Below are 25,441 nucleotides of genomic sequence, written 5' to 3'. Positions count from 1 at the left end.
AATGCCCAGAGCCAGGGCTGCCCCGGTGCCCCTCGGCTGCTCTGCTCCTGGCTGGGGTGGTGGGATAGGCCCTGTCTGCCAGGTCCTGCCATGACCTCAGGGAACCCCCTCTGCACCCTGGCACCAGATGCCTGAGAAATATTAGCACAGGACAAAAATTAAAGGACAAGCTCAACCTTGCCAGGACTGAAACATCCTGACCCAGACCCTCCACACAAGATATTTAAAGGCATTATAAGTGCAAGGATGTTTCTGCTTTTCTTCTGGTACTAAGCTACTGGGGTCTAACCCAACTACATTTTATCTTCTCTGCAGCAACATTGTGTGGCACCCTGAGGACATGCTTTATCTTCCCACCTCTGGGCCACCTCAGTGAGGTCCAGCTACAGCGTGGTGGGCAGCCACAGCATCCCCACCTCCACCACCACCGTGGAAGCTCCAGTCCAGGCCAACTGCTGTTTCCAAAGGAGAGAAGGCTAGACCACAAGGACCTGTCCCCAGGAAGGACTTGAGATTCACAGACAGTTTGCCAGAATTCATCACTTACATGCTAACATCAGCTCCCTCTCTAATCAGTGGTGAGCTGAGGGGCTTCAAGGCCCATGCTGATGGTATTTCTTGGTAGTAAGTGGAGAGTCGCTCACCTTCTGTGACACACACACAAACATAGATGAAAAATATATTTTGGGGGGTATTTTCTTCTTCCTTTCTCAGCCAAATCCTTACTTGGACTGTTACAGATTATCCACACAGCAGCCCTGCCTGTGCTGACTGATCAGATTACTGTACCAATGCCTCCATGGCTTTCAAATTCATTTCACAGGTTTGCAAGAAACAGATGCTGATACCTGATAAGTGACAGCACCTGGCTTCAAAATATCATCAGCCTCCGATGTCTCAAGTAACATCTCCGCTTGGTGGAGAAATGTTACCCTAACCAGCTAACATATTTTTGTGTGGAGAAATAACGCTCCTCTTATGTACTTGATGACATACTGATTCACACCTTTGTGTTGTTCCCAGAACTATTTAAGCACACGGAACCCAAGTGAGTGCAATGATCCTGTTTCAAACATTTGGTGCCCTGGTTTCCTGTTGCATCCCAGAAGTTATCTACTTGTCACGAGCAGCTTTACATGGCTCTATGGCACAGCTGAGATTCTTTGAAATATTGTTTTTATTAAAACAAAAGCAATCATTTGCATATGTATTGATTTTGATTATCAGAGGACACAGACATGCTTGCATAAGTAACAGATTAAAATTAACTATATGAACTGCTTTCTTCATCATTGTATAGCTCTGAATTTCAGTATTTCAGCCTGATTTCTGACATGAAGGTAAGACATTGATAGAGTGCATACACTCAGAAACTATTACACAATGCCTGTTAAAAAACCCCGCATATATCCAACTAGTTTGACCACACTTGTTTTCCACAAGACCCTTTACCTTGCTATGAGACAGAATTACCCAGAGAACAAACTGGACCCTACGCTAACAAGGCTCCCAGGAATCAAATTATGGAATGGCAAAAATGTTGAATAGAAGCACATTAAATAACACAGCTGTCATTCTATGGTAATGCATGATATACTGATATTCTCCTAAGAGCTACTTGTGCCCAATAAAGACAATGGGAGAATTTACATCAGCTTACAAGAGCATAAAGGAAAGGAAAAGGGTGTTTCTTGCACTGTACTGCTAGGAAAATGGAGCCATGGTGACCACAAAACATGGCTTGATTACAGTAACACCATTTGTAAGGCAGGTTTAGGAACTGCTAAGGCCAGAAGTGTGATACAGAGGGAAAGTTGATGAAAGCCCTGCTGCCAGTTTTGCTCCCACAGCCAGTCCGAGAAGCCAGCCTGGTGCTATGGCAGCTTGGGAGAGGGCTGAGGAGGTGGCTATAGGTGGGCACCCAGGGGCAGCTGTCCCACTACATCAGTGATGGCAAGGGCAGTGAGCTCTGTCCCTGCACGAATGCCTTCTCTTCCCTCCCTGTGGTAGGTCTTCAAACAACAACGTGCATTTCTAGCTTCTCCTGAAGCCTTGAGCCAGATATTACTGCTTCCACCTAACAAATGGGTTGCTGTCTTCTGACCAAGTCTACTTCCTATACTATTTTAATACTTCAATTAATTTCGCCGAGGCCACAGTTCACACTGATGAAGATCAGTGGAAATGCCTTCTCAGTTTCTGGGTGCTTTGCCTTTGTTACACTGACAAATGCATATGAGTGGGTAATTAGCTTCTTGGTCAGTAGATAGGCTGTGCCCATCAATTTCTGTAAGTAAAAAGCATAGAGGCAGGACAGTTGTAAAGCACCGAGCACCAATAAACACCAATCAAAACCTAAAGAACCCAGTACTGCCAAACACTGCTGCCAGCAATTCTACTGACCAGAGTGGGCAATTCCTTTAAAGAGTATAAATAATACATATAACACCCACAGATACAGTACATCAGACTAAATGAACTCTAAACTGGCAACAGCATTGTCTAAAGGCTATCAGATCTCGTTTTAGTTGCTGCCAGTTTTATAGTATGCTGATGTCACTGGGATGCTAAAGCTGAAAGGTCACATCATATCTTAGAAGGTAACCATCATTGTAAATGTACAGTTTCTGATCTGTGGGGTTATAATTTATACTCTGGATTGTGTCTAACTTTTTATCCAGAACGACACTAACACGAGCTTCTTGGCCAGTACTGGTGTCATACATGTAGAAGATTTCCTCTTTTCTAGTATTCATTGGCCTTGTGGCATACAGAACACCACATAACATGAAAGCATTGGAAACAGATGGCTTGTACTGTCTTGTCTGCCAAGTATTTAGCACATCAAGTGTGGTCTCATTGATTTTGCTAATCACAATGTTGCCCATGCTCTGTTCTGTTGAATATATTACCCATAACCCACTTTCATCCACAGCAAAATCCATGTCTTGCCATGATACACCAGCATAAGAGAAACGGTTATTGATAGCAGCACCTGGAAGCTCCTTCCTCAAAACCATGGTGTTTGTTTTCAAATCATGCTTCACCATATTTCTTGAACTATAAGCATGATAGTACATATAATTTTTATAAAGGGCAACACCACTTCCTTGCCCATATGATATTCTACTTTCATACATGGGTTTAAACAGCAACAAATTATCAAAGGAACTATAAATTCTGTAGTATTCCAAGTATCTCCCATCTGTGTTCAATGGTGCAACCCAATAGACTTCCTTCTCTGGGTCAGAGGGAGAGTAATCTCTACCCCAGGAACCGTATTGGTAGGAAAATCCTCTCCAGTTCAGCTTTACAATGTAGGGCTGGCTAACATTCAGCAGTCCACGGTGAGTGCAGCTACCTGCAAATAAAGAGAAAAAAACAGGTTTTTCCAAATGTCATTATTAGGAGAGAAGATCTGCATACTGTAGCCTCTAGAGTGTGCTTACTAGGGATCAGCTTTGTGGCAAAGCACAGACATAAATTTATAGCTTCATGTGTGAAAGGCACATTTTGGGCCAAGGTCAGCAACTGGATGGCACTAAGTGTTCCTAGTTGACTCAGAAAGTTAGTAAAAATAATAATAATTAAAAAGTACCTATTATTACAGCTATCTGGGGGGCCAGGGGGGTGGAGAAAAGTTAGGGACATCTGTCCTTAGTCAGGATTGATTCACAGAAACTGTAAGTGCTCACTGTGCTGTTCCAGACAAGGGACACATTTCTCTTTCTATCCATTTGAAGCACGCCAGCCTGATGCACTAGGAAATCCCTTGGAAAATACAGTTTCAGAAGCATTTTAGGTTATTTTCTCCCTCAGTGGAACTGAGAGCATGGAAGATGGGGAAAAAAGGAAGCTGAACATCTGATTTCTGTGTATTTCACTGTGGAGGGTAAGGAAGAGCAGCAGCAGCAGTCATTCCAGAATCACATTTCAGATTAGCATTCTGCTGTCAGAACCACAGCTTTACAAAAGACCGTCACAGCCGCATGGTGCCTTCCACCTCAGGCCCTCAAAGAAATCTGCAGACAGTAACAATCACAGCCTAGGAAATGTAGGCAGATATTACTCTGAGTTTTCCTGTGAGGCAACTCTAAAGGGAATATGACTTCAGGCTGAACCAGAACAGCTCTATTTTCCACATATCAGCTACGAAGCCATTTTCAGGATCATGGAAAAATGAATTTAGATACTAGAAATACTTTCCTTTTACTCATGGTAAATGGCAGTACATCCCTGTTTCCTGATAAATTCTCAATATTGTAAGTCACTGGTAGAAAAAATCCTCCACTCAGAAACGTCCGTGGGCCTCTGATGAGCCTGAAGCTGCCATTGGCAAAAACCTGCATGCTTTTCTCCAAGTGTTAACATTAGGTTTTTTTATTACTGCCACAAAAGTGTCCCAGATTTTTTATTGTAAGTGTATGTCCACCTCAGGTGATGGAGACAGAGATGTCAAGTGACTGGCACCAGCTCACAAGCTTAGTGGTACTCCAATGTTTCCCAATTCAGTGGGGTGCTTTAGCTACTAGACAGCCTTCCTTATTAAAGATGGAGTACAATATGAATAGACCCAAGTCTCACATGTCAATTAATCGATAAATTAATGGCCACAACTCTTTGATGTTAATAATACCTCCCTTAGCACAGGACCTCCGTGCACCACCAGCTATGGCATCAAAGGTGAAAGTCAAACTTATCTTTTGAGGTTTTAATACTTTGCATGGGTACCATGTCACGATTGCTTATAGGCTGTATGAAAAGAATGGCTGTTCATAAGCTCAGTCATATGAAGGGTTGTCTAGCATATAAATAACCTATGTCTTAGCACAAAGAAGAAAGAGAAATGACAGAGAAAGAATTTACCTTTTGCCCTCAAAACCGGCCATCCCTAAGCAAGGCTAGACAATTCTTACAGAGCTGAATTGAAAACTCCTGAAGCCACTGACAGAAAAAGCCTAGGAGGTGTCATGTTCTCAAAGGCCTCCTACTCTATCCCACAGATAGAGGGAGACAGACCAATGTGAAGTACTCTACTTGGAAATAGACAGGGAAACAAGATATTTGGTGAAAATGGACTGTTGCAAATGAAAAGAAATGTTTTTCTGATCTGCTTTGCCCGGGGGGAAGGTGCTCTGCCTCTGGGACAAGGAAACCTGTGGCCTGAACGTCCAAGCAAAAGGGTAACACCTGTGCAAATGTGTATTTGGGCTGTGAAGCTCTCCTTGTCTACTCCTTTCTGAAAATGTAGTATTTCCCTCCTTCCACTATGTCATATCTTCACCCCTCACAGTTTTGTGCTGTCTTGCGCTAGTGACTTGAAGGACATGTGATTCACCTGCAGCCTCCTCTCAACATCTATGAGGAAAGGGAGAAACAGCTTTATTTTAAATATGAATCATTATGCTGTGCTAAATCCCTGTGTCGCCAGGCGCCGTTAGCAACTTCCTTAGGGTGAGTATTGCCCATGGGAGCAGCTCTGCATCACCGAGTGCCCAGCTCATGGCAGAGAGAGTGACACGAGTTGTGAACAAGCCCGTCTCCTCCCCCAGCCCATTTTGTGTCCTGGGATTCTTGTGGCTGAAACGTGGGATGACCCTGGTTGAATCCTACTTCCCTCCGTGCCACCAAGAATCAATGCGAGTCAGCATTCCTGACTCAGAGCAGATGAGCATTTAAGCATGCACTTAAGTGCTTTACCAAGGACGAGGCCCTGGAGCAGAAACCTCATTTCCAAATATAGCACACAAGAAAGGCACTGCTATATGGCTGGCCAGGCTGTATCTCTGGAAATGGCACGTAGCATGGCTAGTAACATGGCCTCAGCACTTGGCACAGATACTAACGTTTGGAGGTGTTTATACCTCAGCTCATGCAAAGGAAGAAAGCTAAGGCAGACAGTGCAAAACGGCTTGCAGCCTGCCAACTCCATAAATCAATCTGAACTGTTTTTTTCTTATATCTCTATTATGTATTGTTACCTCTGGCATAAGGGCTTCTTTCAAGCTGGTGACATATTGAATATATTACTGTGCTTAAATCACAATAAACTTATCTCAGAATTAAATGGTTATTAAATGCTCTAAAACTTTTGATTTGTTTAGAAAAATATAGCACCGAAGCTTGCAGGTAGTGAAGCACTGCTAAGCTCATCTATATGCGACCTCAAATAATTTTTCATGTCATTAAGCAGAACACAATTCCAGATTTATTTTAATAATTCATACATAGTTTCATAAATAAAAAACAAACGTGTGTGCAGCAAAGAGACCTTTTTTTACAAAAGAAATAATAAATTATTATTTCTTCCCTTAAAGAGATCTCTCTGCTGAACACTTGTTTGGTTTTTATTTATGAAACAATGAATTATTAAAATAAAGTTAGAAGCATGTTCCGTTTTAATGACATCAAAAATTGTCCGAGGTTTCTATAGAGAATGTTCGTGATTTTGATTGCCTTGAAAACTCTCCCAGAATTTTTTTTTCCCAAAAAAAGACTCTGTGGTAGTCAGGAGGTGATCTGTCTTCTGCACAGGTTCAGAAGAATTCATTGTTGTTTATTTAATCTAAACTTGCCTCCCTGTCTGGATCTTGTGGGAAAAAAAATGCACAAAGGAAACAAAGTGTCATGTAATTTTGTAAACATTAGAAGGTACTTGAAATAAATCCATATGCATTATTCAGACTTTCAAGTTTTAACTCCTTTCTCCACTGTTTTGGGCCACTGTTAAATGACGTCCTGGTATTTTTGCCTGCCTTTGTTTCATGCTTATGTAGTGAATAGGCAAAAGAAGGACTAACATAGGTACGTACACAGATACTTCTCCTTCTCCCTACATAAAGAACCAATATCTCAGCTCAGTTGTTTACTAATCCTGATTCATCAGAAAAGAAGCTGGCGCTTAGTTGTCAGGACTGGAGGGAACCTGACTTGCTTGGCTAACGGGCTGCAGAACTGAGCATGAGACACATCGTGTTGGGTCTCGCTTCACCCACTTCGCACTGAAGCACTTGCAGAGCACATCAGCTTCTCACTCCAACAATACAGGTGCCAAAAATACTCCAGCAGCCTCCCCCCACCAAGCAGCTGCATCTAATCACAGAGGAGAAGGGACTGCAGTTCGCCTATGCAGCCAAAGATCATGAGACAAGGTGGGACCCATATTTAAAGGAACTCCCATGGGGAGCACAGAGACCAGGAGCAGGCTGGTGCTACACTGTCACACATAATCCCAAGCACCAGATGTGCATCCGCCTCTCTCATCAGATGAAACGCTGCATCCAGATGTGTGAGCTGTTACCAGCCTTACTATGGCTTGAGACACAGGAGACAGAGCTGCTCAGGGAAAGGCTTATATTGGCTCCTCTTTTCCACATGGAAAGCTGCCCGGCAGAGAAGGACCTGGGGGTATTGGCTGACAGCCACCTGAACATGAGCCAGCAGTGTGCACAGGTGGCCAAGAAGGCCAACGGCATCCTGGCTTGTATCAGGAATAGTGTGGCCAGCAGGAGCAGGGAGGTGATCGTGCCCCTGTACTCGGCACTGGTGAGGCCGCACCTCGAGCACTGTGTTGTTTTGGGCCCCTCACTGCAAGAAGGACATTTTGGTGCTGGAGCGTATCCAGAGAAGGAGAACAAAGCTGGTGAAGGGTCTGGAGAACAAGTCTTATGAGGAGCGGCTGAGGGAACAGGGGTTGTTTAGTCTGGAGAAGAGGAGGCTGCGGGGAGACCTTATTGCTTTCTACAACTACCTGAAAGGAGGTTGTAGTGCGGTGGGTGTTGGTCTCTTCTCCCAGGTAACAAGCTATAAGACAAGAGGAAATGGATTCAAGTTGCACCAGGGGAGGTTTAGATTGGATATTAGGAAAAATTTCTTTACTGAAAGAGCGGTCAGGCATTGGAACAGGCTGCCCAGAGAGGTGACGGAGTCACCGTCCCTGGAGGTATTTAAAAGATGTGTAGATGTGGCACTTCAGCACATGGTTTAGGAGGCATGGTGGTGTTGGGTTGACTGTTGGACTTGATGATCCTAGAGGTCTTTTGCAACCTCAATGATTCTATGATTCCTCCTGTCTCACTGACAGAAGAAGACCCACACAGACACCTCGTCTTCATCAGTATCACAGGGCACAGACACAGGCTGACAGCTGCATCAGAGAAGACTTACATTGTCAGCATCTAACAGGGGATGAAGCAGAGGGCTGGAGTTCATCTGACCGACCTTCAGGCAACTAAAAATTCAGGTGCCTCGGCTAAGCTCCCTCCACTGTCAATGGAGATATACAGGTCTCTCCAGGGGCAGTTCAGGCAGTCCTGGAAAGGAGGCACTGGCCAGCTCTTTTCAGGTGCCTGTAAGCATGTCTCTGTCTTTGTGTATGGACATACTAATTTCAAAACACAACTCAAAACACTCAAAAAACACAGACATCTTGGGTACCTAGGAGGTAAAATATAAGGTAAAAGTGAAATCGCTATAAGACTCCAATAGGACTGCCTGAGTTTCAGCATTAGGCTACACCAGGTCTTCTTCCTGCTCAGACCTATTCACTAGTAACTTGAAATCCTTAATTTTTAAATTTATAAAAGCCAGAAAAAAACAGCTTTCCTCTTTTTTTCCTTCCTTTCTTTTTTGCCTTTGAGAGTTTCATCTGACTCACTTCTCCCTGCTGCCTCTCAGATCATTTCAGTGAGATGTGACAAAGAATCTGCTGCAGAGTCCTCAAAGAACCATCCTGGGGTCTTTTCTTTCTATACTTGCCCTGATGCAACCAGATGAGATCAGTGCCAAAGAAAAAAGAATGTATAAATATTTCTTCCCACAGAAGTGGTGAGGAGAGAGATGCCAGTAACTGCTGCAGATAGGAAACCCAGTGATGATGAGGAGGATGATTATGTATTTACTGAGCCCCATCTCAGACCCTCAGACACCCACCTCTCCTGTCAGAAAGAAAGGCAAATGGAGACCAGATATTTCTTTATGTAGTTTGAGAACAGGCCTGCTCACTCTGAGAAATATAGCAGCAAAAGCCTTAGGGGACATAGTCAGAGGGGCTGTATACTACAGCACTGAGAAGCAAGAATCTTTAATTAAACTTGCCTTTAGACTCATGGTCTTAGACAGCTTGGGGATTAGCCAAACTCTCTCTAGTTCATGTTGTCTACCCAAAATATGCAGGAGAAAGTATGAAGGGGGAAAGAAAATGCAGTCTGAAAACAGGACAAAGAGTCAGTTTAATGCAAACATTATAAATATAATATGAACTAAAAGCAGGGCAAGGCCAAATGGTTTGGCAGGAATTCAAGGCATTCATGCTTGCAGGGAAAACGTATGGAAATTGTGTTCAAATGTGTAAATGAGTGCTAGAGAGCTTCAGCAGCCTAGGTGTGAGCATCCACACAAAGCCTCCAAAATGGCCATCTAGAAAATGCATCTCTCCCACACCTCCCCAACCAATAACATCTTCCTCCTACTATTTGTTTTCAGATACCATCTACAAGGTATGTAACTGCTCTACAGAATTCTCTGCCCAGAGAACATTTGCTCCCCACCAGGCACACAAAGTCAGGATATGCCAGTCCAGAGTGGATTAGCAGGGATCCACATACATAATACCTGGATTATCTGTATATCTGGCACTACTCAACAGGCAGGAAACTTGCCAGCCCTCTGCAGTTGCTCTGCCATCCATTTGTGCCAGCCTCAGAGACCACCCTCACCCTAGAGGTAGCCATGACAATACATCCACTCACATCCTCCAACCCTTCCAGCATTCCTATTGCTGTGGGCAGGCAATAAAGTCACCGATAATACCAGAGGATGTCCTCAGCTGATGTCAGTGGTGGTAATTCTCTGGAAGTCAATGGAGTTATCATTGTTCATACCAGCTGGGGTTTTGGCCTCCTAGGCTATTTTCTGCTCTGTGGTTCCCACACAATGCAGCGACACGCAAAAGTGCCTGAGCTAGCTGGCACACCAGTCAGGAATAAGGCAACACTAAAGCAATACCATTTTGGTCCCAAATAAATGCTATCCATCTCCCCATTGTGCCCTAAGAAGAAATGCTAAATAATTCTATTACTGACACGACCCTATGCAGTTGCACTTACCCATCCCAGTGCTATCATCCTGCTCTAGGCTTGACTTGCCTAACCCTTTCCCACTCTGTGAAAGCTCCTACCTCCCACAGATGCTCATGCCAACCACCCAGGCGTAAAAGCAGCACCTTCCTCCATCACTCATGGAAGGACACAGTATTCTTGTTCCAGAGCTCAGTACTTTCTCACCAAAAACAAAGGCTTGCTGTAGGCTTGAAGAGAAAGAGGCTGTTTCTTTCCACACACCGTCACCCTCAATAAATCAATGAGATGCCCTTCAAATACTTTTCAAACATTCCCTTTTTTTTTTCACTGAAACGTTTTAAGCCCTTCCTTAAGGAGCAGAGAAGAGCCTTGAGATTTTGCAATGCAGGTTTTTGTTTCAGCTTTCTCTCCTGCCTGATCCCCAGACAAGGTGTTACTCGCGCATCCTGTCAGAGAAGTGCAGCAGCTGCCTGTACCACCATGAAACCCTAAGGAGATCACAATAGGAAAGGCTGCTGACCATAAGGGAAGCTTGTATTTCTGCCTCTCACCTTTCCAACGAGATGTTTGAATGTTTGAGCTAGCTGACTCCAAGGTGAAGAGAGGTAAATCCTGGTAGGTGCAAATCCATGCTCATTGTAAGCAGGACATCACTCCTCCTTTTTTATGGGGTCCTCTAGCTGATTGTAACCAGCTTACGTGAAAAAGGAGGATTCTTCCCCTGGGTGTTGTATACAATGGAGCACTTTCTCTCATACTATACTCCATCAAAAGGAGCCCCCTGTGTATAAAACACTCAGGGGATCAACACAGTTTGATAAATCCTCCTGTCTGTTAGCAAGTGGGATGCTTGACCTGGCATACGTAAACCCGTGTTTCCTAAACAGTTTGCTCCAGTGAATCATATCTAACTTTCAAAATTTCTTAGACTAAGATTCACTCACAAATGTCATGTTTCAAACTGAACACACTGACAAGACAAAAATTATTCCAGTTGTAAACTGCTTACCACATGCCCTGGGACTGTTGATACTTCTATATGAACAGCACTCTGGGAACCACTGGTCTAAGCCCCAAAACATAACCTTTCCTAGTTAAGAAAATGATAAAATCCTAGTTCTGCTGGAATCAGGGAAAAAGCTCCCACTTATTTGCCTGAGACCAGAATTTCCCCCCAAGGTTCTTGACCTTCTGATTTAGAAGGATCTTTTTCCTGTGAAGCAAAGGTAATCTTCATGCAAAGCTACCTTCAGGAGCTTGCATACCAACAGCTTTAGTACATCAACGGTTGCTCAAACATTTCCCAAGCAGCTTTAGAGCAAAATTGCCATGACACAGGTCACTTTTACAGGAACTATTAAAAATCAAAGCTGATCAGAAAAGAAAAAAAAAGCACAGTTTCCCACAAAAAAAGGTAATTGTTTTGAAAAAGAGAAGGGGGGTAGGGATTCATTTTTGCACTGCAGGTGAGGGGAAGATTACAACTTTTTCCGTTTGAAAACAGCTCCTGTGTCTGGGTTTGCTTCCTGCCCTCATTTTTCTTTTGAACCTGTTGATGAAACATTAGGAGCTGTCTCCTCAATTTTTCAAGAGCTAAGTAGTATCATTACAATTGTATTTAATATTAACAAAGCGAAATCTCTGCATTTACTGTTCTACCCATGTACTATGTTGTTTCTTATCTGATATACAAGAGAAATGTTTACCTGCTGGGAAATAAGGGGGTACTGTAGTTTGGTTTTTGCTCTCTTCACACTCTTTCAATCGATTCTGCAGAGACACAATTTGTCGACGAATTGCCAGGATATTGTTTTTGTCCAGTGATTCTAGTTCATTTACCAGTATAGTCAGATTTGTGATCTAGAAAAAGAAAAAGAGGGAGCAAGTTTAAATTTCTGTCAACTTTATTTTGCAGGCAGGGTTGATCATACTATAGAAGATGCTACATAAACAGTTTTAAGAAATATCCCTAAGTCTTCCCCTTATCCTGCTACCCTGACCTTTACATTTCTAGCAGAGGTATGTGGCCACAAGGAAATGTTTTAACACTCAGTTGTATACCATAATGCAAAAGTATAGCACTATATTAGACATGGTATAAAATATCCAGTAGGTCTTAGGCAAGTATTAGCTATTCTATATAAAAAAAAACTTATTCCACTCTTACAAAAGTATCTCGATATTTTATTTGCAAAGATAAATAAAGTTCTCAGTCACCTACTTGATGATCTAGAGGACAATGGAGAAAATGATATTTCATTTTCCATCTGAAGTAATTATACTTTCTAGGTGAGTGATTAATTACAATTTTGAAAATGTGATTTATAGTCTGCTGGGAAGGTGATAGTCTTTCCCACTTTTTGATTTCATATTGATTGGGCCACTGCCCTAGCAACCAGAAGCTAATTTTTTAATTATCTAAGTTAAAGCACAGAGGCTTTCAAGCATGGGGGGTCTATAAATTAACATTTATTATAATAATTTAATCAGCTTGTGCGCTTAACACTATGCCAAACTGTTAAATTTCAGGCAGATGGTTAGGAAAAATAAAGAGGTCCCCATTTTTTTTTCGAGGTTTCTTTCTTTTCTGTGCTCTATATCAAGGAAAAAGACATTAATACATATAAGATCAAGCTTTCTTTTGATCTATGCTTATGAAATGTTAAAATAATTCCATTGGCTGCAGTAGAGACAGGCTGTATTTCCTCAACATAAACACTAAAGAGGAAACAGACTATCTGTATATTTCTGTATATTTGAACCTTCCGTGGCTAACTAAGAGTCTGGCAATACCTCCAAATATATTTGCTCAATGATGACATTGCTTCCACCGAGGCTGGATTTCAGCTGAGTGACCAGTCTCTCTAGGTCACTGATTTCCACTTTCAGTAACTGGAAGTCCAGTTCTGTGAAAGATACACCGCTTATCTCCATATGCTCCACTCTGATGGTTAGATTAAGGATTTGCTGCTGATAGAATTCAATCATTTTTGAGTACTCTCGAACCTTGAAGAAAAAAAAAAAAGGTACATATTCAAGTCCAGGTTAGCAAATAAAACAAGCCTGTTTGACTTCTTTATTATATTTCTGAGTACCCCATGCATAACTTCCACGTACCTGATACATATATTCTTCACATAAACTACATAAATGAAATTCTCATCACATACATAAAAAATGTAAAATTTAACCCTCATTTATTGTTGGCAGCTCCACAAAGTCCCCTCAGGAATGCCTGGGGATAACTGAAGGCAGGATTTTACTCTGAGTCTTCCATTTTTTTTAGTTCTTTGCCAATATTGTCTCTGAGAGCTAATTTTATCCTCAGTATGCCAAGAACTTACATTGGTGAAAATTTTATTCAGAAATCTGCAGTGTGTTATCTCACAAAAGCAACCCAAGGAGGCTGAAAAATGCAATAAAGGATTCCCAAATTTTTAACTTCATTTCCTATTAACTCTGAATCCAAATAGGATTTTACCCTTTGTACATTTGAATTGTGTCAAAAATCAGCAGAACTGGTTAGGGGTTTGTCTTTGGGCAGAGGGAGAATGTTCAAACAGAGTGTTAAAAATCAAATCTAGTTCAAATGAAAGTGTAAAATTTATTTCAGGCTTTAGCTACAGAAATTTACATAGCAGCCTTTTCAGCCTTTGAACCATTAAACAGTTGTCCAGATAAATATATTTTCACACATGTATCTGCTGAGGTAAAGGTCACAAGCATTGTGATGCAGAATGTTAAGAATATTATACAGATTTGGGACATTCCTTGGAAAATATTAGTTTCTTGAAATCTAATACTTTGGGAAAGATACATAATTTCTCTCCTATATGCTTCATAAAAGTCATGTCTGGTTTCCCTTAAATCAATATAATTGTATCACAAAAGGTAAGAAGTAGGGATAAATATAATTAGTTTCTTGCAGCAGAAACTCCATATTTATACTCTCAGATGGTGTTTGCAGTAGAAGTCCGGCTCTCTACAGCACTATGATTTCCCTATCTATTATTTCTTTGACTGAAAAATTTTTAGCCCACATCATCTCAAACATTCTTGCATTATTTTAAGATAAAAGGAAAGTCAGTATCTTTCCCCATTGGCTTTGGAATGGCCTCTAAAATCCTGTCATGGTGTGAAGACCATGGACTCCCTTTTCTCCTTTTCTGGCAGCAGCCCCTGGGATGGGGATCCCAACAAACACACATTAAATTATTCATTTCAATTTCAATTTAATACCTTGTGTACCAAAGAGGAGGTATGGGAGCTCAAGGCACAGAAATTCATGATGGGCAGAAAGGATCCTTTCAGATCATAAGATATTCAGTGGTGAGTTTTAAGAAGGAGAAACATAAATGAGAAGACCTTCCTTTCAAAAGTATAATTTCCAGTAGTGGCACAACTACACTATAAATTTGAATGAACCCCTCTGCCTGTACATACATAAAATACACCAAAACCAGGCTGCTCAATCCTGTGCATTTAAATCAGGGTTTGAAACAGATTCTCTGTTCTAAATGTGTGCAGCCAGACTTTGAGCTGCTCTGTTATAAAGTGACGTGTCTCCACAAGCTGCAACAGAAGCACCCTGACTCATAACACTGGATGTTCTAGATTTCCCAGGTCAAGCCTGGGTAAGAACAAAGACAGATGGGGTCCCTTGTCCTGGCTGTCACCATCATCTGTTCAGGAAGAAAGAGTGGGAAGAACTGGGCAATGTTCTTGGAAAAGCCAGATGTAGTTGACCTCACACTTTCACTGATCACCAAAATCTGTTCGGGGTTGGAAGATACCCTCAAAAAGTCTTCTGGAAAAATTCTTCAAAGGTCAATGTTTGAACTGTGTGCCTAGAGTTTGCACAACAAAGAGGAAAGTATGTGCAATTACAGTCTGAGAAATACAAAGCAAGCCCATGGCTGAACAAATTGCACTGCTGTGTGAAGCTACATACATCATAGAGGTATTTGGAAATCTATCTAGGTATTAATAACCTCTCTCACAGTAATACTAATAATTGTAGTAGTAGTAGTAATAACAATAACGATAACAATAACGGTAACAACAACAACAACAACAACAAAAATTGTTATTATAATTATAATTATCATTATAATGCAATACAGACCAAATCTACAAAACACTGAAATAAACAGGCTGCTGGAATTAGTGATGGATACTCATTAGTGAGAAACTTGTGAATTTGGAGTTTTCTCCAGGGTCCTGAGAGCCTGGACAAAATGCCAAGGGCTGGAACAAGGCATACATAGTTATTTCAGCCCTGATTGCAGAGTGCTGCAGGACACAGACCTGAAGCTCTTCTCCCACATTAGAGGGTTTTCACTCAGTGAACCATCTAGGTCATTTAAGGACATGTCAACACCATCCAGTGGAGTATAGCTGAGAGATATCCATACAAGTTGAGCCTGAACTAGCCCCAGCACTCTGCAGTGCTCTATACAGCCCCACCAGCATCACAACGAACCTAAGCTAATAGCTCCCTTGGCAAATTATTGGACAAATACCATTTTCTCAGTAGTGCTGCTCTAACAGGTCTATGATGCTTTTGCAGACAAATCCAGCACATATGTCAAACATTGCAATGCCCTGTGTGGACATTCCTGCCTGCTCAGATCTGGCTTAGGAGTTTCTGTAGTTTAGAGTTATCAGCTGAAAAAGGAACATGATGTTGCTCTGCTGCTTGGCAGATAGATTTAAGCAGCTTGTAATCCCTGCCTTTCTACTGCGTCTACCTGCTAGGGACTGGCTGTTGTCTCTTGACAGGCTGGCACCGAAATTCTGTGCATATCCCATATTTAGGGATACAGACCAATAATTAGTGCTGATTGCTGCCTCATTTTGCATAAAAGCCTAAAGCAGGCTATGATGAGTGTATAGGTCCTGTATTAGCCCTTTATAGGAAAAGAATGGAGCCATGTGAGGCATATGTAGGAAAAAATTCCTATGATTCTGTTTTTCCTCCTTTCCAAGCATTGTCACCCTTGTGGAATGAAAAGGGCAGGAAAAATCTGCAATGCTCATTTACTGTGTCGTTTACCTGAAATTGGTATTTATCAACACAGGTTTTGCAGCATGCAAAAAGACACTTCTGCAGCATGCATTTGGAGAGTACCAAAGGGGGAACAAAGGTGCACAATGAAGATGTGAAAGAAAACAAGCGGGAGGATGGAGTGAAGATAAGAAAAAAGTGACAAAACCAGTAATTCTATCAAGTCACTCGACCCAGGACGCTTACTTCAGGCAGGCCTGACCTCTACAGACCCATAAGGAGCAAGGTTGGCAAGCAGTCTACAAGCTGACACTGAGAAGAATTCCACTGCAGGTTAACCTATTTTGAAAACAGCTGTTCCTGGCAGAGGGCAGGCATGCTTTTTTCTCCTGTTTTTGTTCTGTGAGGATGTTGTGGCTGTTGTGAGCCAAGTTCTGAAAACCACTTTCTCTCCTTGGGATCACATGCTGTTCCATCCCTGTTACGGAGGTGTCCTCTCCCTTTTCCTATTGAGAGGAGCAGCCAATTCCCGCTTTGCTTTGAAAGGTTAATTTTCTTCTGTAATCATAATTATGCTGGCAAAGGTTGATGTGACAGAGGAAAAATTAGTCTGGTATTTTCAGCCTACGGTTTGTACTCATTTGTCACATGAGAGCATCTCTTTATCTGCAAGCTTCCTTGCCTGCTGATTCTATAAAAGGACCCCCTTGCTTTTTGAATTAGCCTACAATCAGGCAAAAGGTTAACGATTCAATCAGGTTGTTTATCTGGGACTTCTAACACATGGAAAGCATCCTTAAGAGGGTCCAATCCTGCAGCTCTTACCCAGGAAAAGCTCCCATGAGCTTCAAAGGATGTTTTAGAAGAGCGACAAAAGCTTGGATTCTCAGAGTCAGAAAAGGAAGCACTCAGTAGAAATTTCCACCCTTGTGGTGAGATGAGGTTCTGTTTGAGTGTGATTCCCTAGGAATTTGCTCAGGATCATTTCTAATAATGATCAATAATGAGAGCTTGGCTTTCCTCCAATTCATTATTTCCTTCTTTCTATGAGTACTACCATGACTAAAGTCATATCCAGGATTGTATAAGGAGGATTTTTTTCCACAACTGGAAAGGTGAAGAGTTTTTAAGCATGGAAACTCATGCATCAAAAGATGTCAGATTACTTAAGTTCAGATATCAACAGGCCAATGCTCAACAGCTTTCTTCTTTCTACAGAAAAACATCATAACTGAGAAATCTTACACACTTAGAGTTACACCAAAATGCAGTCTGTTCATTTTCATTTCTGACCCAAAGTGTCTCTCTGCCTATATCACGTCAAAGTATATGTCACACTTTATCTAACTAGATGCATTGTAACACTGCTTGGCTGATTGGTCTCGACAGGATGAAATTCAGTCAAGCGTGAGTTAGGTCAAGAATTTTCACTGTCTGCAGTGAGAATTGAAAGCCAAGGTCAGTGTCCACATGGCTGTACACTGCTGGGCACCTAAGGATAACCACACAGTTACACACATTGATACCAGCTGGCAACCTAGACATTAAAGTCCACAAGGGGATTCTGCTTGCCCTGAATTTAGAGGTGAGTTTCAGATACAAATCTGGACAACTAATTTTAGGTATCTGTAGTAACTTGTGTCTTATATAAGCAAGATGTCTCAACTCAATAGAGGTCTGAGATTGTCCACACAGAGAGGTCAAGCAGCACTGGAGATGCGCTGCAGATCTGCATGGGACTAGCAGATAAATCACACATCCTAAAGAAAACATGCGCCATTCTGAGGAAAGTGCGGGTAAGAGACTTGTTACACCAGGGCAAGTGACTGGGAAAGGTGGTACACAAGCACCTTGAAGAATCACACCAATTTTCTGGCTGGGAATCATGCCCCTGGCCATGTCCCAGTGCAATTAGCTTAAAATGCTGGCACTGACCACAGTGGGAACAGTATGGGGACCTGAAATCTCAATGATTTTCATGGATCATTAACTCTGAGCTACACCTCCATGCTGCAAAGAATCAGGTAACTCCTGTGCTTGGAGGCCGTGGGACTGCTGTCAGCTTGCCCTTCATATCCCTGCTGACAGCTGAATGTGTTTCATTGTTAGCTCCAGTTCTTTCAAAACAAATGATTTGAACTGAAATGTTCCTCTGCCTGTTGTTGTGTTTTTTATGCACAACTTCTTATCTGTTCCTGATTATACCAGAGAAGGGTTATGAATATTTATGGTTAGAATTTATAATTTAATGCTGTGCCTTTTCTGCTGATTAATTCAAGGACACTTCATTTCTTAAGATGCTTGGTTCCTGAAGAAAACACTTTCTGCTGGACATCTAATTTGAATCCTGAATATTTATTCGCTATCAAAAGTCAAAGACAGATTTCTGTCTTCACAGGCAGCTTCACCCAGTGCACTGCAGCATGTGTAGGTTTGCCCAAGTTCCTCAAAAAATAGATCTGAATTTATACAACAAGCAGCCAAAGTAGTGTAAGGTGTGTTTGTCTTCAACAACAATGCATACTTCAGCAGTCTCATTGTCACAGCTTTGTATGTTGACAATGAAGATATCTCATTTTTTAATTTTTTTTTTTTTTTTAATCTGTGAGAGCAGAAGAAGTGAAGGGGCAAATATTCACCTACATCTTCACTCTGGACTGTGGTGACCTTTCTCCTCTTTCCCTTCATTTCCCTCTTACAATCTGGCTGGCTTGATATAAATAATAACACATGAACGAGCAGGAGGCTTGGCTTCCCACAGCTCTGTGTAGCAATCACAAACCAATAAAACTGAGCCAAAAGGGGAAAAACATAATGATTCTTCCAGAAATACTGTGTGCCTCTAGCTGCAAAGGCTTAGAAAAGGGACCTAAGGATATTCCAATGTATGACATGCTACAGTGTCAAGGATTTGAGATTTAATCACCCTTCTCCTGCTCTTACAGAGCCCTCTTTCCCGGTGTTTGAAAGGCAAGTCATAGAAAACCACTGACTGCGGTACTTTTTCACAGGCAACCATTTTTCAGCAAAGATACAATTGTTATATTTATGAGAAAAGAACACCTTACTTTAGAAAGCTCTTTCTCAAACTTCTCCGAGAGCATTGTGGCTGTAATTTCCAATTGCTCAACCTTCTGCACTGGAAAGGTAGTGTCTGGCAAGTACACAGAGCACTGGCAAGTTCCCTTGTCATCCACAGAGCCGGAGACATTGGTGAAGAGCTGCAATGACAAATCAGTAAGGAAAAAAGTGTTAATATTCTTCTCTGGAATCAGTAGCTAATGCCTGACAATGATACAAGCTGTGACAATCATGAGATCAACAACTTCATTACTAGACATCTTTTACCTTTTTCTTCCAAGAAACTTAAAATATCTAGCAATTTTTATGACTCAGCCTTATAAATATTTCTGAAAATAGCTAAATATTGCTGTAAAGATTTTACCATTGAAAAAACAGAGGCATATAATAGTTCTTACTTTCACAATCTTGTGGACAGTGTTCCTAAGATAATGAAATAACTTTTCCAGCAGATGGAAAAACACACAACAGCAGGAAAATAAGAACTTAGTAAGTTACATCTTATACTCACTGTTCTGTGAATCTGAATTGAATTGATCAGATCATTTAGTCATTTCCATTCATAGAGATGAAAGCACCGAAATAGAACTAGTAACAGGGGAAGTTTTGAAAAGAAAAATGCTTCATTTGAAGTTTCTCAGCCAGCCCCAGCAAACAGACATAAGTGTTTAATTACACACCCACTGAAAGGTGACAAATTAAATATGCAGCTCAGCCTAAGGTAGAGATACTTATTTTGCTACGAAATATTGCACGTAACACCCACACATCACAGCTCGCTCATCCACGTTTGTGGACAGTTTGCAAAGCTATCTCCTTGTCCTGGCTGGCTGCATGTTTAAAGCATCACCATTGGAGAAATGTGTATGGCGTATGGAAAGGTCAGGGCCGGCAATTCATGATCTTGCTATAATTTACAGCCAAAGCACATCATCTCTTATAAACACTGGGCTGAATACTGAGTGTGTTTGAAGCAGTTCTTTTTTGTTTGTACACAAAATGTTTCCCAGTTCATAAACCTATCACGAATTTATTAATAAAAGTATTTGATGTTACTTTAAAATATTCTTGCACACGCTTCAATGTGGCTGCGTATTTTAAAACTACGGGCTTGCTCTTTAAATATACTTCTTTCTATAATCTCTCCTCTTGCCTTGCAGAAATCCCAGTTATTCCTCTGTTTTCTTTCTCTCTCCCTCTTAAAAATAAACAAGCAAACAACAAAACTATCTACTGAAAGCTGACATCTCAGCACTTCTTCTGTCGCTTTTTCACAGTGATTTTGACTAAATTCCTCACTGCCAAAGCAGCCCAGAACATGCAGGGATGGCCAGCAGCAAAGCTGTCTTGATCAGGGAGCGCAAGAAGAGAACAGCAGCAAGCAGGAATGATCCCAGTTCACACTTCTGGCAACCTCTTTACCGCAGCCGTAACAAACACCACACATCTCATTTTGAAAGAAAGCATGAAAAGAGGTTTTATCTGTGTTACTCAAGCACCATGGGCCTTAAAACTTCACTCATGGCCAGACTGCTGAAGACATTTAACATAAAAGGAAGCAGAGGAGTATCTAATGGTGTTCCAGAATGCCCCAGCACATAACTTTCATTGATTTCACTGCCAGGTAGGTTACCAAAGCACATCTGAATAGAAGAAATAAATGTGACTTAGTGAGTACATGGGACTTTCTATAAGACTGTTGCACACTGGCATGCTAATTTTTGTGTAGAAGGTATTGTATTCTATCCCTTCTGCGTATAACACAAATATAATGTATATACGTATATGTATACCAAAAGAGAGTATACCATACGTAGTATATCATAGTATATACTATACTTATATATGTTTTCATATACAGTATAGTGCAAATCACACATTGTGTAGTCTGCTGTAAACTACAGTCCTGACTATACACAGCCATCAGTTTACCTAGGGTTACCATGCTTACTCCACGTGCTAAATAAACCATTCCTAAATGCATTCAGATCATCTCCCAAAAAAACTCCAACCTGTGCATTTGAACTCCCTGTGAAAAACAATCATTATATTTTAACATTTGTGTTACAAGAGAGCCTTGCATTTCAGGCAGAGCTTCATTGCAGTAAGCGCAGCTTATATCCAAGCCAAGAGACAGTTTCCCCAAAGGAACAAACAGCCTGGGCAGACAGAGTTGCTTCCATGCTTCCATTGACGTTCGAAACGCCCGGATCATGATGTTAATGAGACCAAGAAGCATTGTTTAGTTAAAAGCCCCTTGGGTCAGTAAGAACTTCAATCAAAATATAATATTAGTCAAATAATAACCATATAACAAAAATGTCTTCCCTCATCCTGTAAAAAATGCACAAGATAGGCCGTTGCTTTTGATGGAGTTGTATGTTTTTTAAAGTTTAATAATTTACATTGAATGCTTAAAAGAGAGCAAACTCTCCAGGCCTACAGCAAGGACTTGACAGCAACATTTCACTCTGTGAAATTAATCTGTTACATATACATATTTGAAGCTGTAAGAAGTGCTCCTTTTCCACATCCCTTCAGTTTAAGAAAGGGAGTAGGAGCCAGCAGGTACTTGATTTTCTGAAAACCGGGAAATTTATTCAGCTGCCTAAATGTGGACATAGGGTTACATCCTCAAAACAGTCCAGCCAATTCAGTGCTTAATTTCCAGCTACACTGTAGCCCAGTGGCATTCACAGCTCTGAATTAGCTGCTTGCTTTTCCTGAGGCAAGGAATGGAATCCACAGAAACCACACGGCAGAAACAGAGGCCACCTCAGCTGGGCAAGGAGATGGATGATGTTCGGGTCCTGCTACTGAGACTCAGAGAGAGACTCCTAACTCCATTTAACTTTGTAAACCCACTGCTGGAGCCAGAGACAGATCTCCTCTCAGAAGAAGACCTTCCACACATCCCAGGTGCCACACTGGGCCTGCCTGGACACCAAAGACTTGCCATCGAGCTGTCTGCCATCTCTGACCTGATCTGGAGCTGTGCTTTGGACAAACCCTGTTCTTGACACTAGGTTGCTGGACCATGCAGAGCAAATGTGCCTCATTGAATCTGCTGCAAAACAAACGTGTTATTAAGTAGCCACTGGCAGAGAGAGGGAAAGAAACCAGACCCTGAAATCTGCACACCGTGGACTTGAGCAGTGTACCAGAAGGCACAGAAGTCAGATTCAAGTCCCTCCAACACCAAATAGTCGAATAAAATTTGAGCTGAGTAGAACAGGAAGAATCAAGATTTTCTCACCCCCAGCAACCACAAGTGGGCACTTGTCAAAAGGTTGTTTCAAGGTCTTGCTCTGGTTTACATGGCGAGATGGAGTTGAAAAGGTGTTGCCCTTTCTCCAGGGAGGCTGGAGCCACCAAATTGTTGGTTGGTACCTTGGTACATTGCCTTCAAACCTCCATGGCCCCAGTTGTTTCATGTCTGGGGTCCGGTTCAGTAGCCACAAGGGCAATGCCAGAGCTTTGGATGTGACTTAAGGCGTTGAATGACATTGCAGCAGCACTGATGATTTTGGGAACTCACTACTACCTAAAATCCTGGATACATAACACCTAAACAACTTTTCTTGGTCAGTCTGACTGATGAACGTGTATCAAGGTTAAATCTCTGAGTGACTGTGTAGCACCTAAAAAATGGGACACAAGTTTCTAATTTTGTTTTTTTTCTGGACTTCATTGAAGAACTGTAATGCTCATACCTTTGGGGGAGTGTGCAGATCATCAGTCATCTTGCTGGGCTGAGCCAGATACTGAAGCGTCGTACTGAGCTGAGGAGTCTAAAAAGTAAAGGAAAGCCTTTCTCAGTGTGAATTCCTGCATACGTAACCATCCCCTCCCCACCAGCTAGTCTGTCTTTCTGCAGCTCCAAAGCACTTTAATTTTATTATGGGAGCCATCCACAGTATCTGTAAAATTAATTGGCTTTTCTGATCTGCTGCTGAGGCAACTAACATTTCCCCAGGCCCATTGTCACTTCATAGACACCTCTTCTTGAAGAAAGGCTCTGTGTGAGCAGTGCAAGGCAGGGGACACTCATCCTGCCTGGGAGGTGTGAGCTGGGTCTCTGACAGGCAGCCCTGGCAGACTGCATGGCAGTCTAAAATGACAGTACCGTGCCCCCCTGCCCTAAATCTGGAAACTACTGTCCTCCCAGCAGGGACATCCACTTCTTGCTGCCTCGCTCACACTCCAGCCTCTCAATGCAGGACTCTCTGCCCCTTCCACACCAAGCTGTCAGGCTGTGAGCTGTGATGGCTGGGGCACACATCCCGCTCTGCCACAGAGGCAGCAGCATCCCACCGTGGGGAGGGAGCACCAGGGAAGCTACCACACTGCCAAGGATACAGCCAGGTCCACCTTGGAAGTCTTATGTAGTAAGACAATATACAACCCCTTTAACTTTCACCTGTGGCTGGCACCTGCCTTCCCATCACAGCAAGGAGAGCAGTTGTCACCCTGGCACTGTACTGTGTGTCCCTAAAGGTTTACTGCGTCCCCACATAGTGTGTAGAGCGTGGTGCATCACCATGATTCAGCACGCTGTTACCTATAGTGGGGTCTCACCAAAATCCATGGCAAACTGGGAACTGCAGCGAGACACTCTCAATGTCAAATGGTGTGACAGATTGAGCATCAAATGGTCTTCCCCTGCAGCAGGACACCTACCCCTCGGTCTTTCTGCATTTCCCAAATCCCAGCCGGAGCCCCATTCCTGAGCGAAGGAATGGTGGGGAACTCCAAATGGCTGGCAAAGGGCAGGTCTATTAAAGACCACAGCGTAAACAAGCTTTTGTGGGACAGTTTGTCAAATAAACCCATTTGAATAAGTATTTGTGGCTCATATGATTACACTGAACATGGGAGAGGGGCGCAGCTAGTAGCAATTAACAGTGGTAGGGCAGAGAGCCTCACAAATTGTGTAAATTACACAAACTGGGGACTAGCTTAAAGCTAAGCAGACTGAGGAGGAACATCCCCCATATTAAGCTTTCTACCCTCAGCTTATCAACATATATTTACAGCTCTGTCCTGACTTTTGCAACTCTGTTCCTTTAGCAGACAAACACACCTTCCCAGGAGATGCTGACTTCACTGCCTGCATCCACAGCGCTCCCAGACTTCAAAAAACGTAACTAAGGGCACACAGGGCTTTTCTGGTTGGTCACTAAGCCAAAATAGTTTTTTTTTTTCCAAATTTTAGCTAAAAAATACCAAAAGGTAGTCCCTTTGGATCAAACAAAACCAAAAGGGTTTTTTTCATTTGGAAGAGCTTTTAAGCTATTAGCAGAATTTTCTTCTGATAATTTAAGTCCAGTTTAAATTTAAAAAGGATGAGGCAGTACAATATAATTTTTACTTTTTACATTTATTTTTTCAAAGTTTTCTCCCTTTCTCCCTGGATTTGTTGGTGGGTTTTTGTTTTGGTGATTTTTTTTTCTGATAAATAGCTTTGAGTTGAAATTCTCTTGTGTGAACAGATACCATTTTATGGGGAAGAGGGAGAGCACCCCACAGAAATCACCCAGCATGCCTTTTATATACCTGGTCACAGAGTATGACAGCAGTCAATGAACTGGGAAAGCCCCCACCTCCCAACTCCATTCACATCAAAGATGTGGATCCTTTCCTGCTATAAGCCCTTGCTAATTAATTAGAAGCTACACAGAACATTTAATATCCACTCAGATCCTCACTGGGAGTTGTACTCATCTAACCAAAGGCAGAATTTGACTCTGATTTTAAACTTGTGCCTCATTTTTACATTTATTAGCCATTCCCTATACATTAGTTGCAGGGAGGATGGAGGAATACTTCAAACTTTCTCCACACAGGGATCTCAACGTTTGCCTAATAATTTTCCAGTAGCTTTTTTTTAGATTTGTCAGCAATCTAAATTACATGAGAAGACAAGAAGGCAGCAAAGCTCAGATTACGAGACCCCCCCCATCTTACCACTTCTGTTGTTGCCGTTGTTCCAGCCACAGCAATCATGCTTTGCATGAGGAGCAACACAGCCACCTGTGTGGGCTTCATCTTCTCAGCCAGCAGTAGTGACAGCAAAGGGACAAAGGAGACCTTATATAGTAGAGTCTGGGAATTTCCCCAACCAAAACTTACGGAACTTGCATGATATTTTTTAAGTTTCTGGAGAGGTGACATCATGAAGTCATGTAACAATAGGTGCCAAATAATAACCTACAAAGAACATACGAGTGACTCGCCTTCAGAAATTAACTATATCTAATTTCCTAATAGGGAC

General features: G+C 42.0%; 1 protein-coding gene across 1 annotated transcript; it reads right to left on the bottom strand.

The window, feature by feature from the left end:
- Nucleotides 1-1,207: 1,207 nt before the first annotated feature.
- OLFM4 (olfactomedin 4) lies at nt 1,208-25,280 on the bottom strand. The gene is made up of 6 exons (XM_075081918.1): nt 25,135-25,280; nt 22,881-22,958; nt 19,155-19,307; nt 12,873-13,085; nt 11,786-11,939; nt 1,208-3,361 (listed from the first exon to the last, which is right to left on the bottom strand). Exons 1-6 carry the CDS (start codon nt 25,213-25,215, stop codon nt 2,568-2,570), a joined length of 1,473 nt encoding a protein of 490 aa, XP_074938019.1. The 5' UTR covers nt 25,216-25,280; the 3' UTR covers nt 1,208-2,567.
- Nucleotides 25,281-25,441: the final 161 nt, after the last annotated feature.

Source organism: Phalacrocorax aristotelis, chromosome 1 (assembly GCF_949628215.1).
Source record: "Phalacrocorax aristotelis chromosome 1, bGulAri2.1, whole genome shotgun sequence".
In the NCBI taxonomy this organism is placed as follows: domain Eukaryota; kingdom Metazoa; phylum Chordata; class Aves; order Suliformes; family Phalacrocoracidae; genus Phalacrocorax; species Phalacrocorax aristotelis.
Note: the sequence above shows the minus strand (reverse complement) of the source record. Positions and strands in the feature narration are given on the sequence as shown.

Bases quoted from the DNA above. Each gene is read 5' to 3' on its own strand.
- OLFM4 (XM_075081918.1), bottom strand. From the start codon at position 25,215: ATGAAGCCCACACAGGTGGCTGTGTTGCTCCTCATGCAAAGCATGATT. The intron at 11,940-12,872 runs GTATTGCCAGAC...TTCTTTTTCTAG, and splicing joins TTGAGCAAATATATTTGGAG to ATCACAAATCTGACTATACT. The intron at 3,362-11,785 runs GTAAACATTTCT...CTTTATTTGCAG, and splicing joins ACCCCCTTATTTCCCAGCAG to GTAGCTGCACTCACCGTGGA.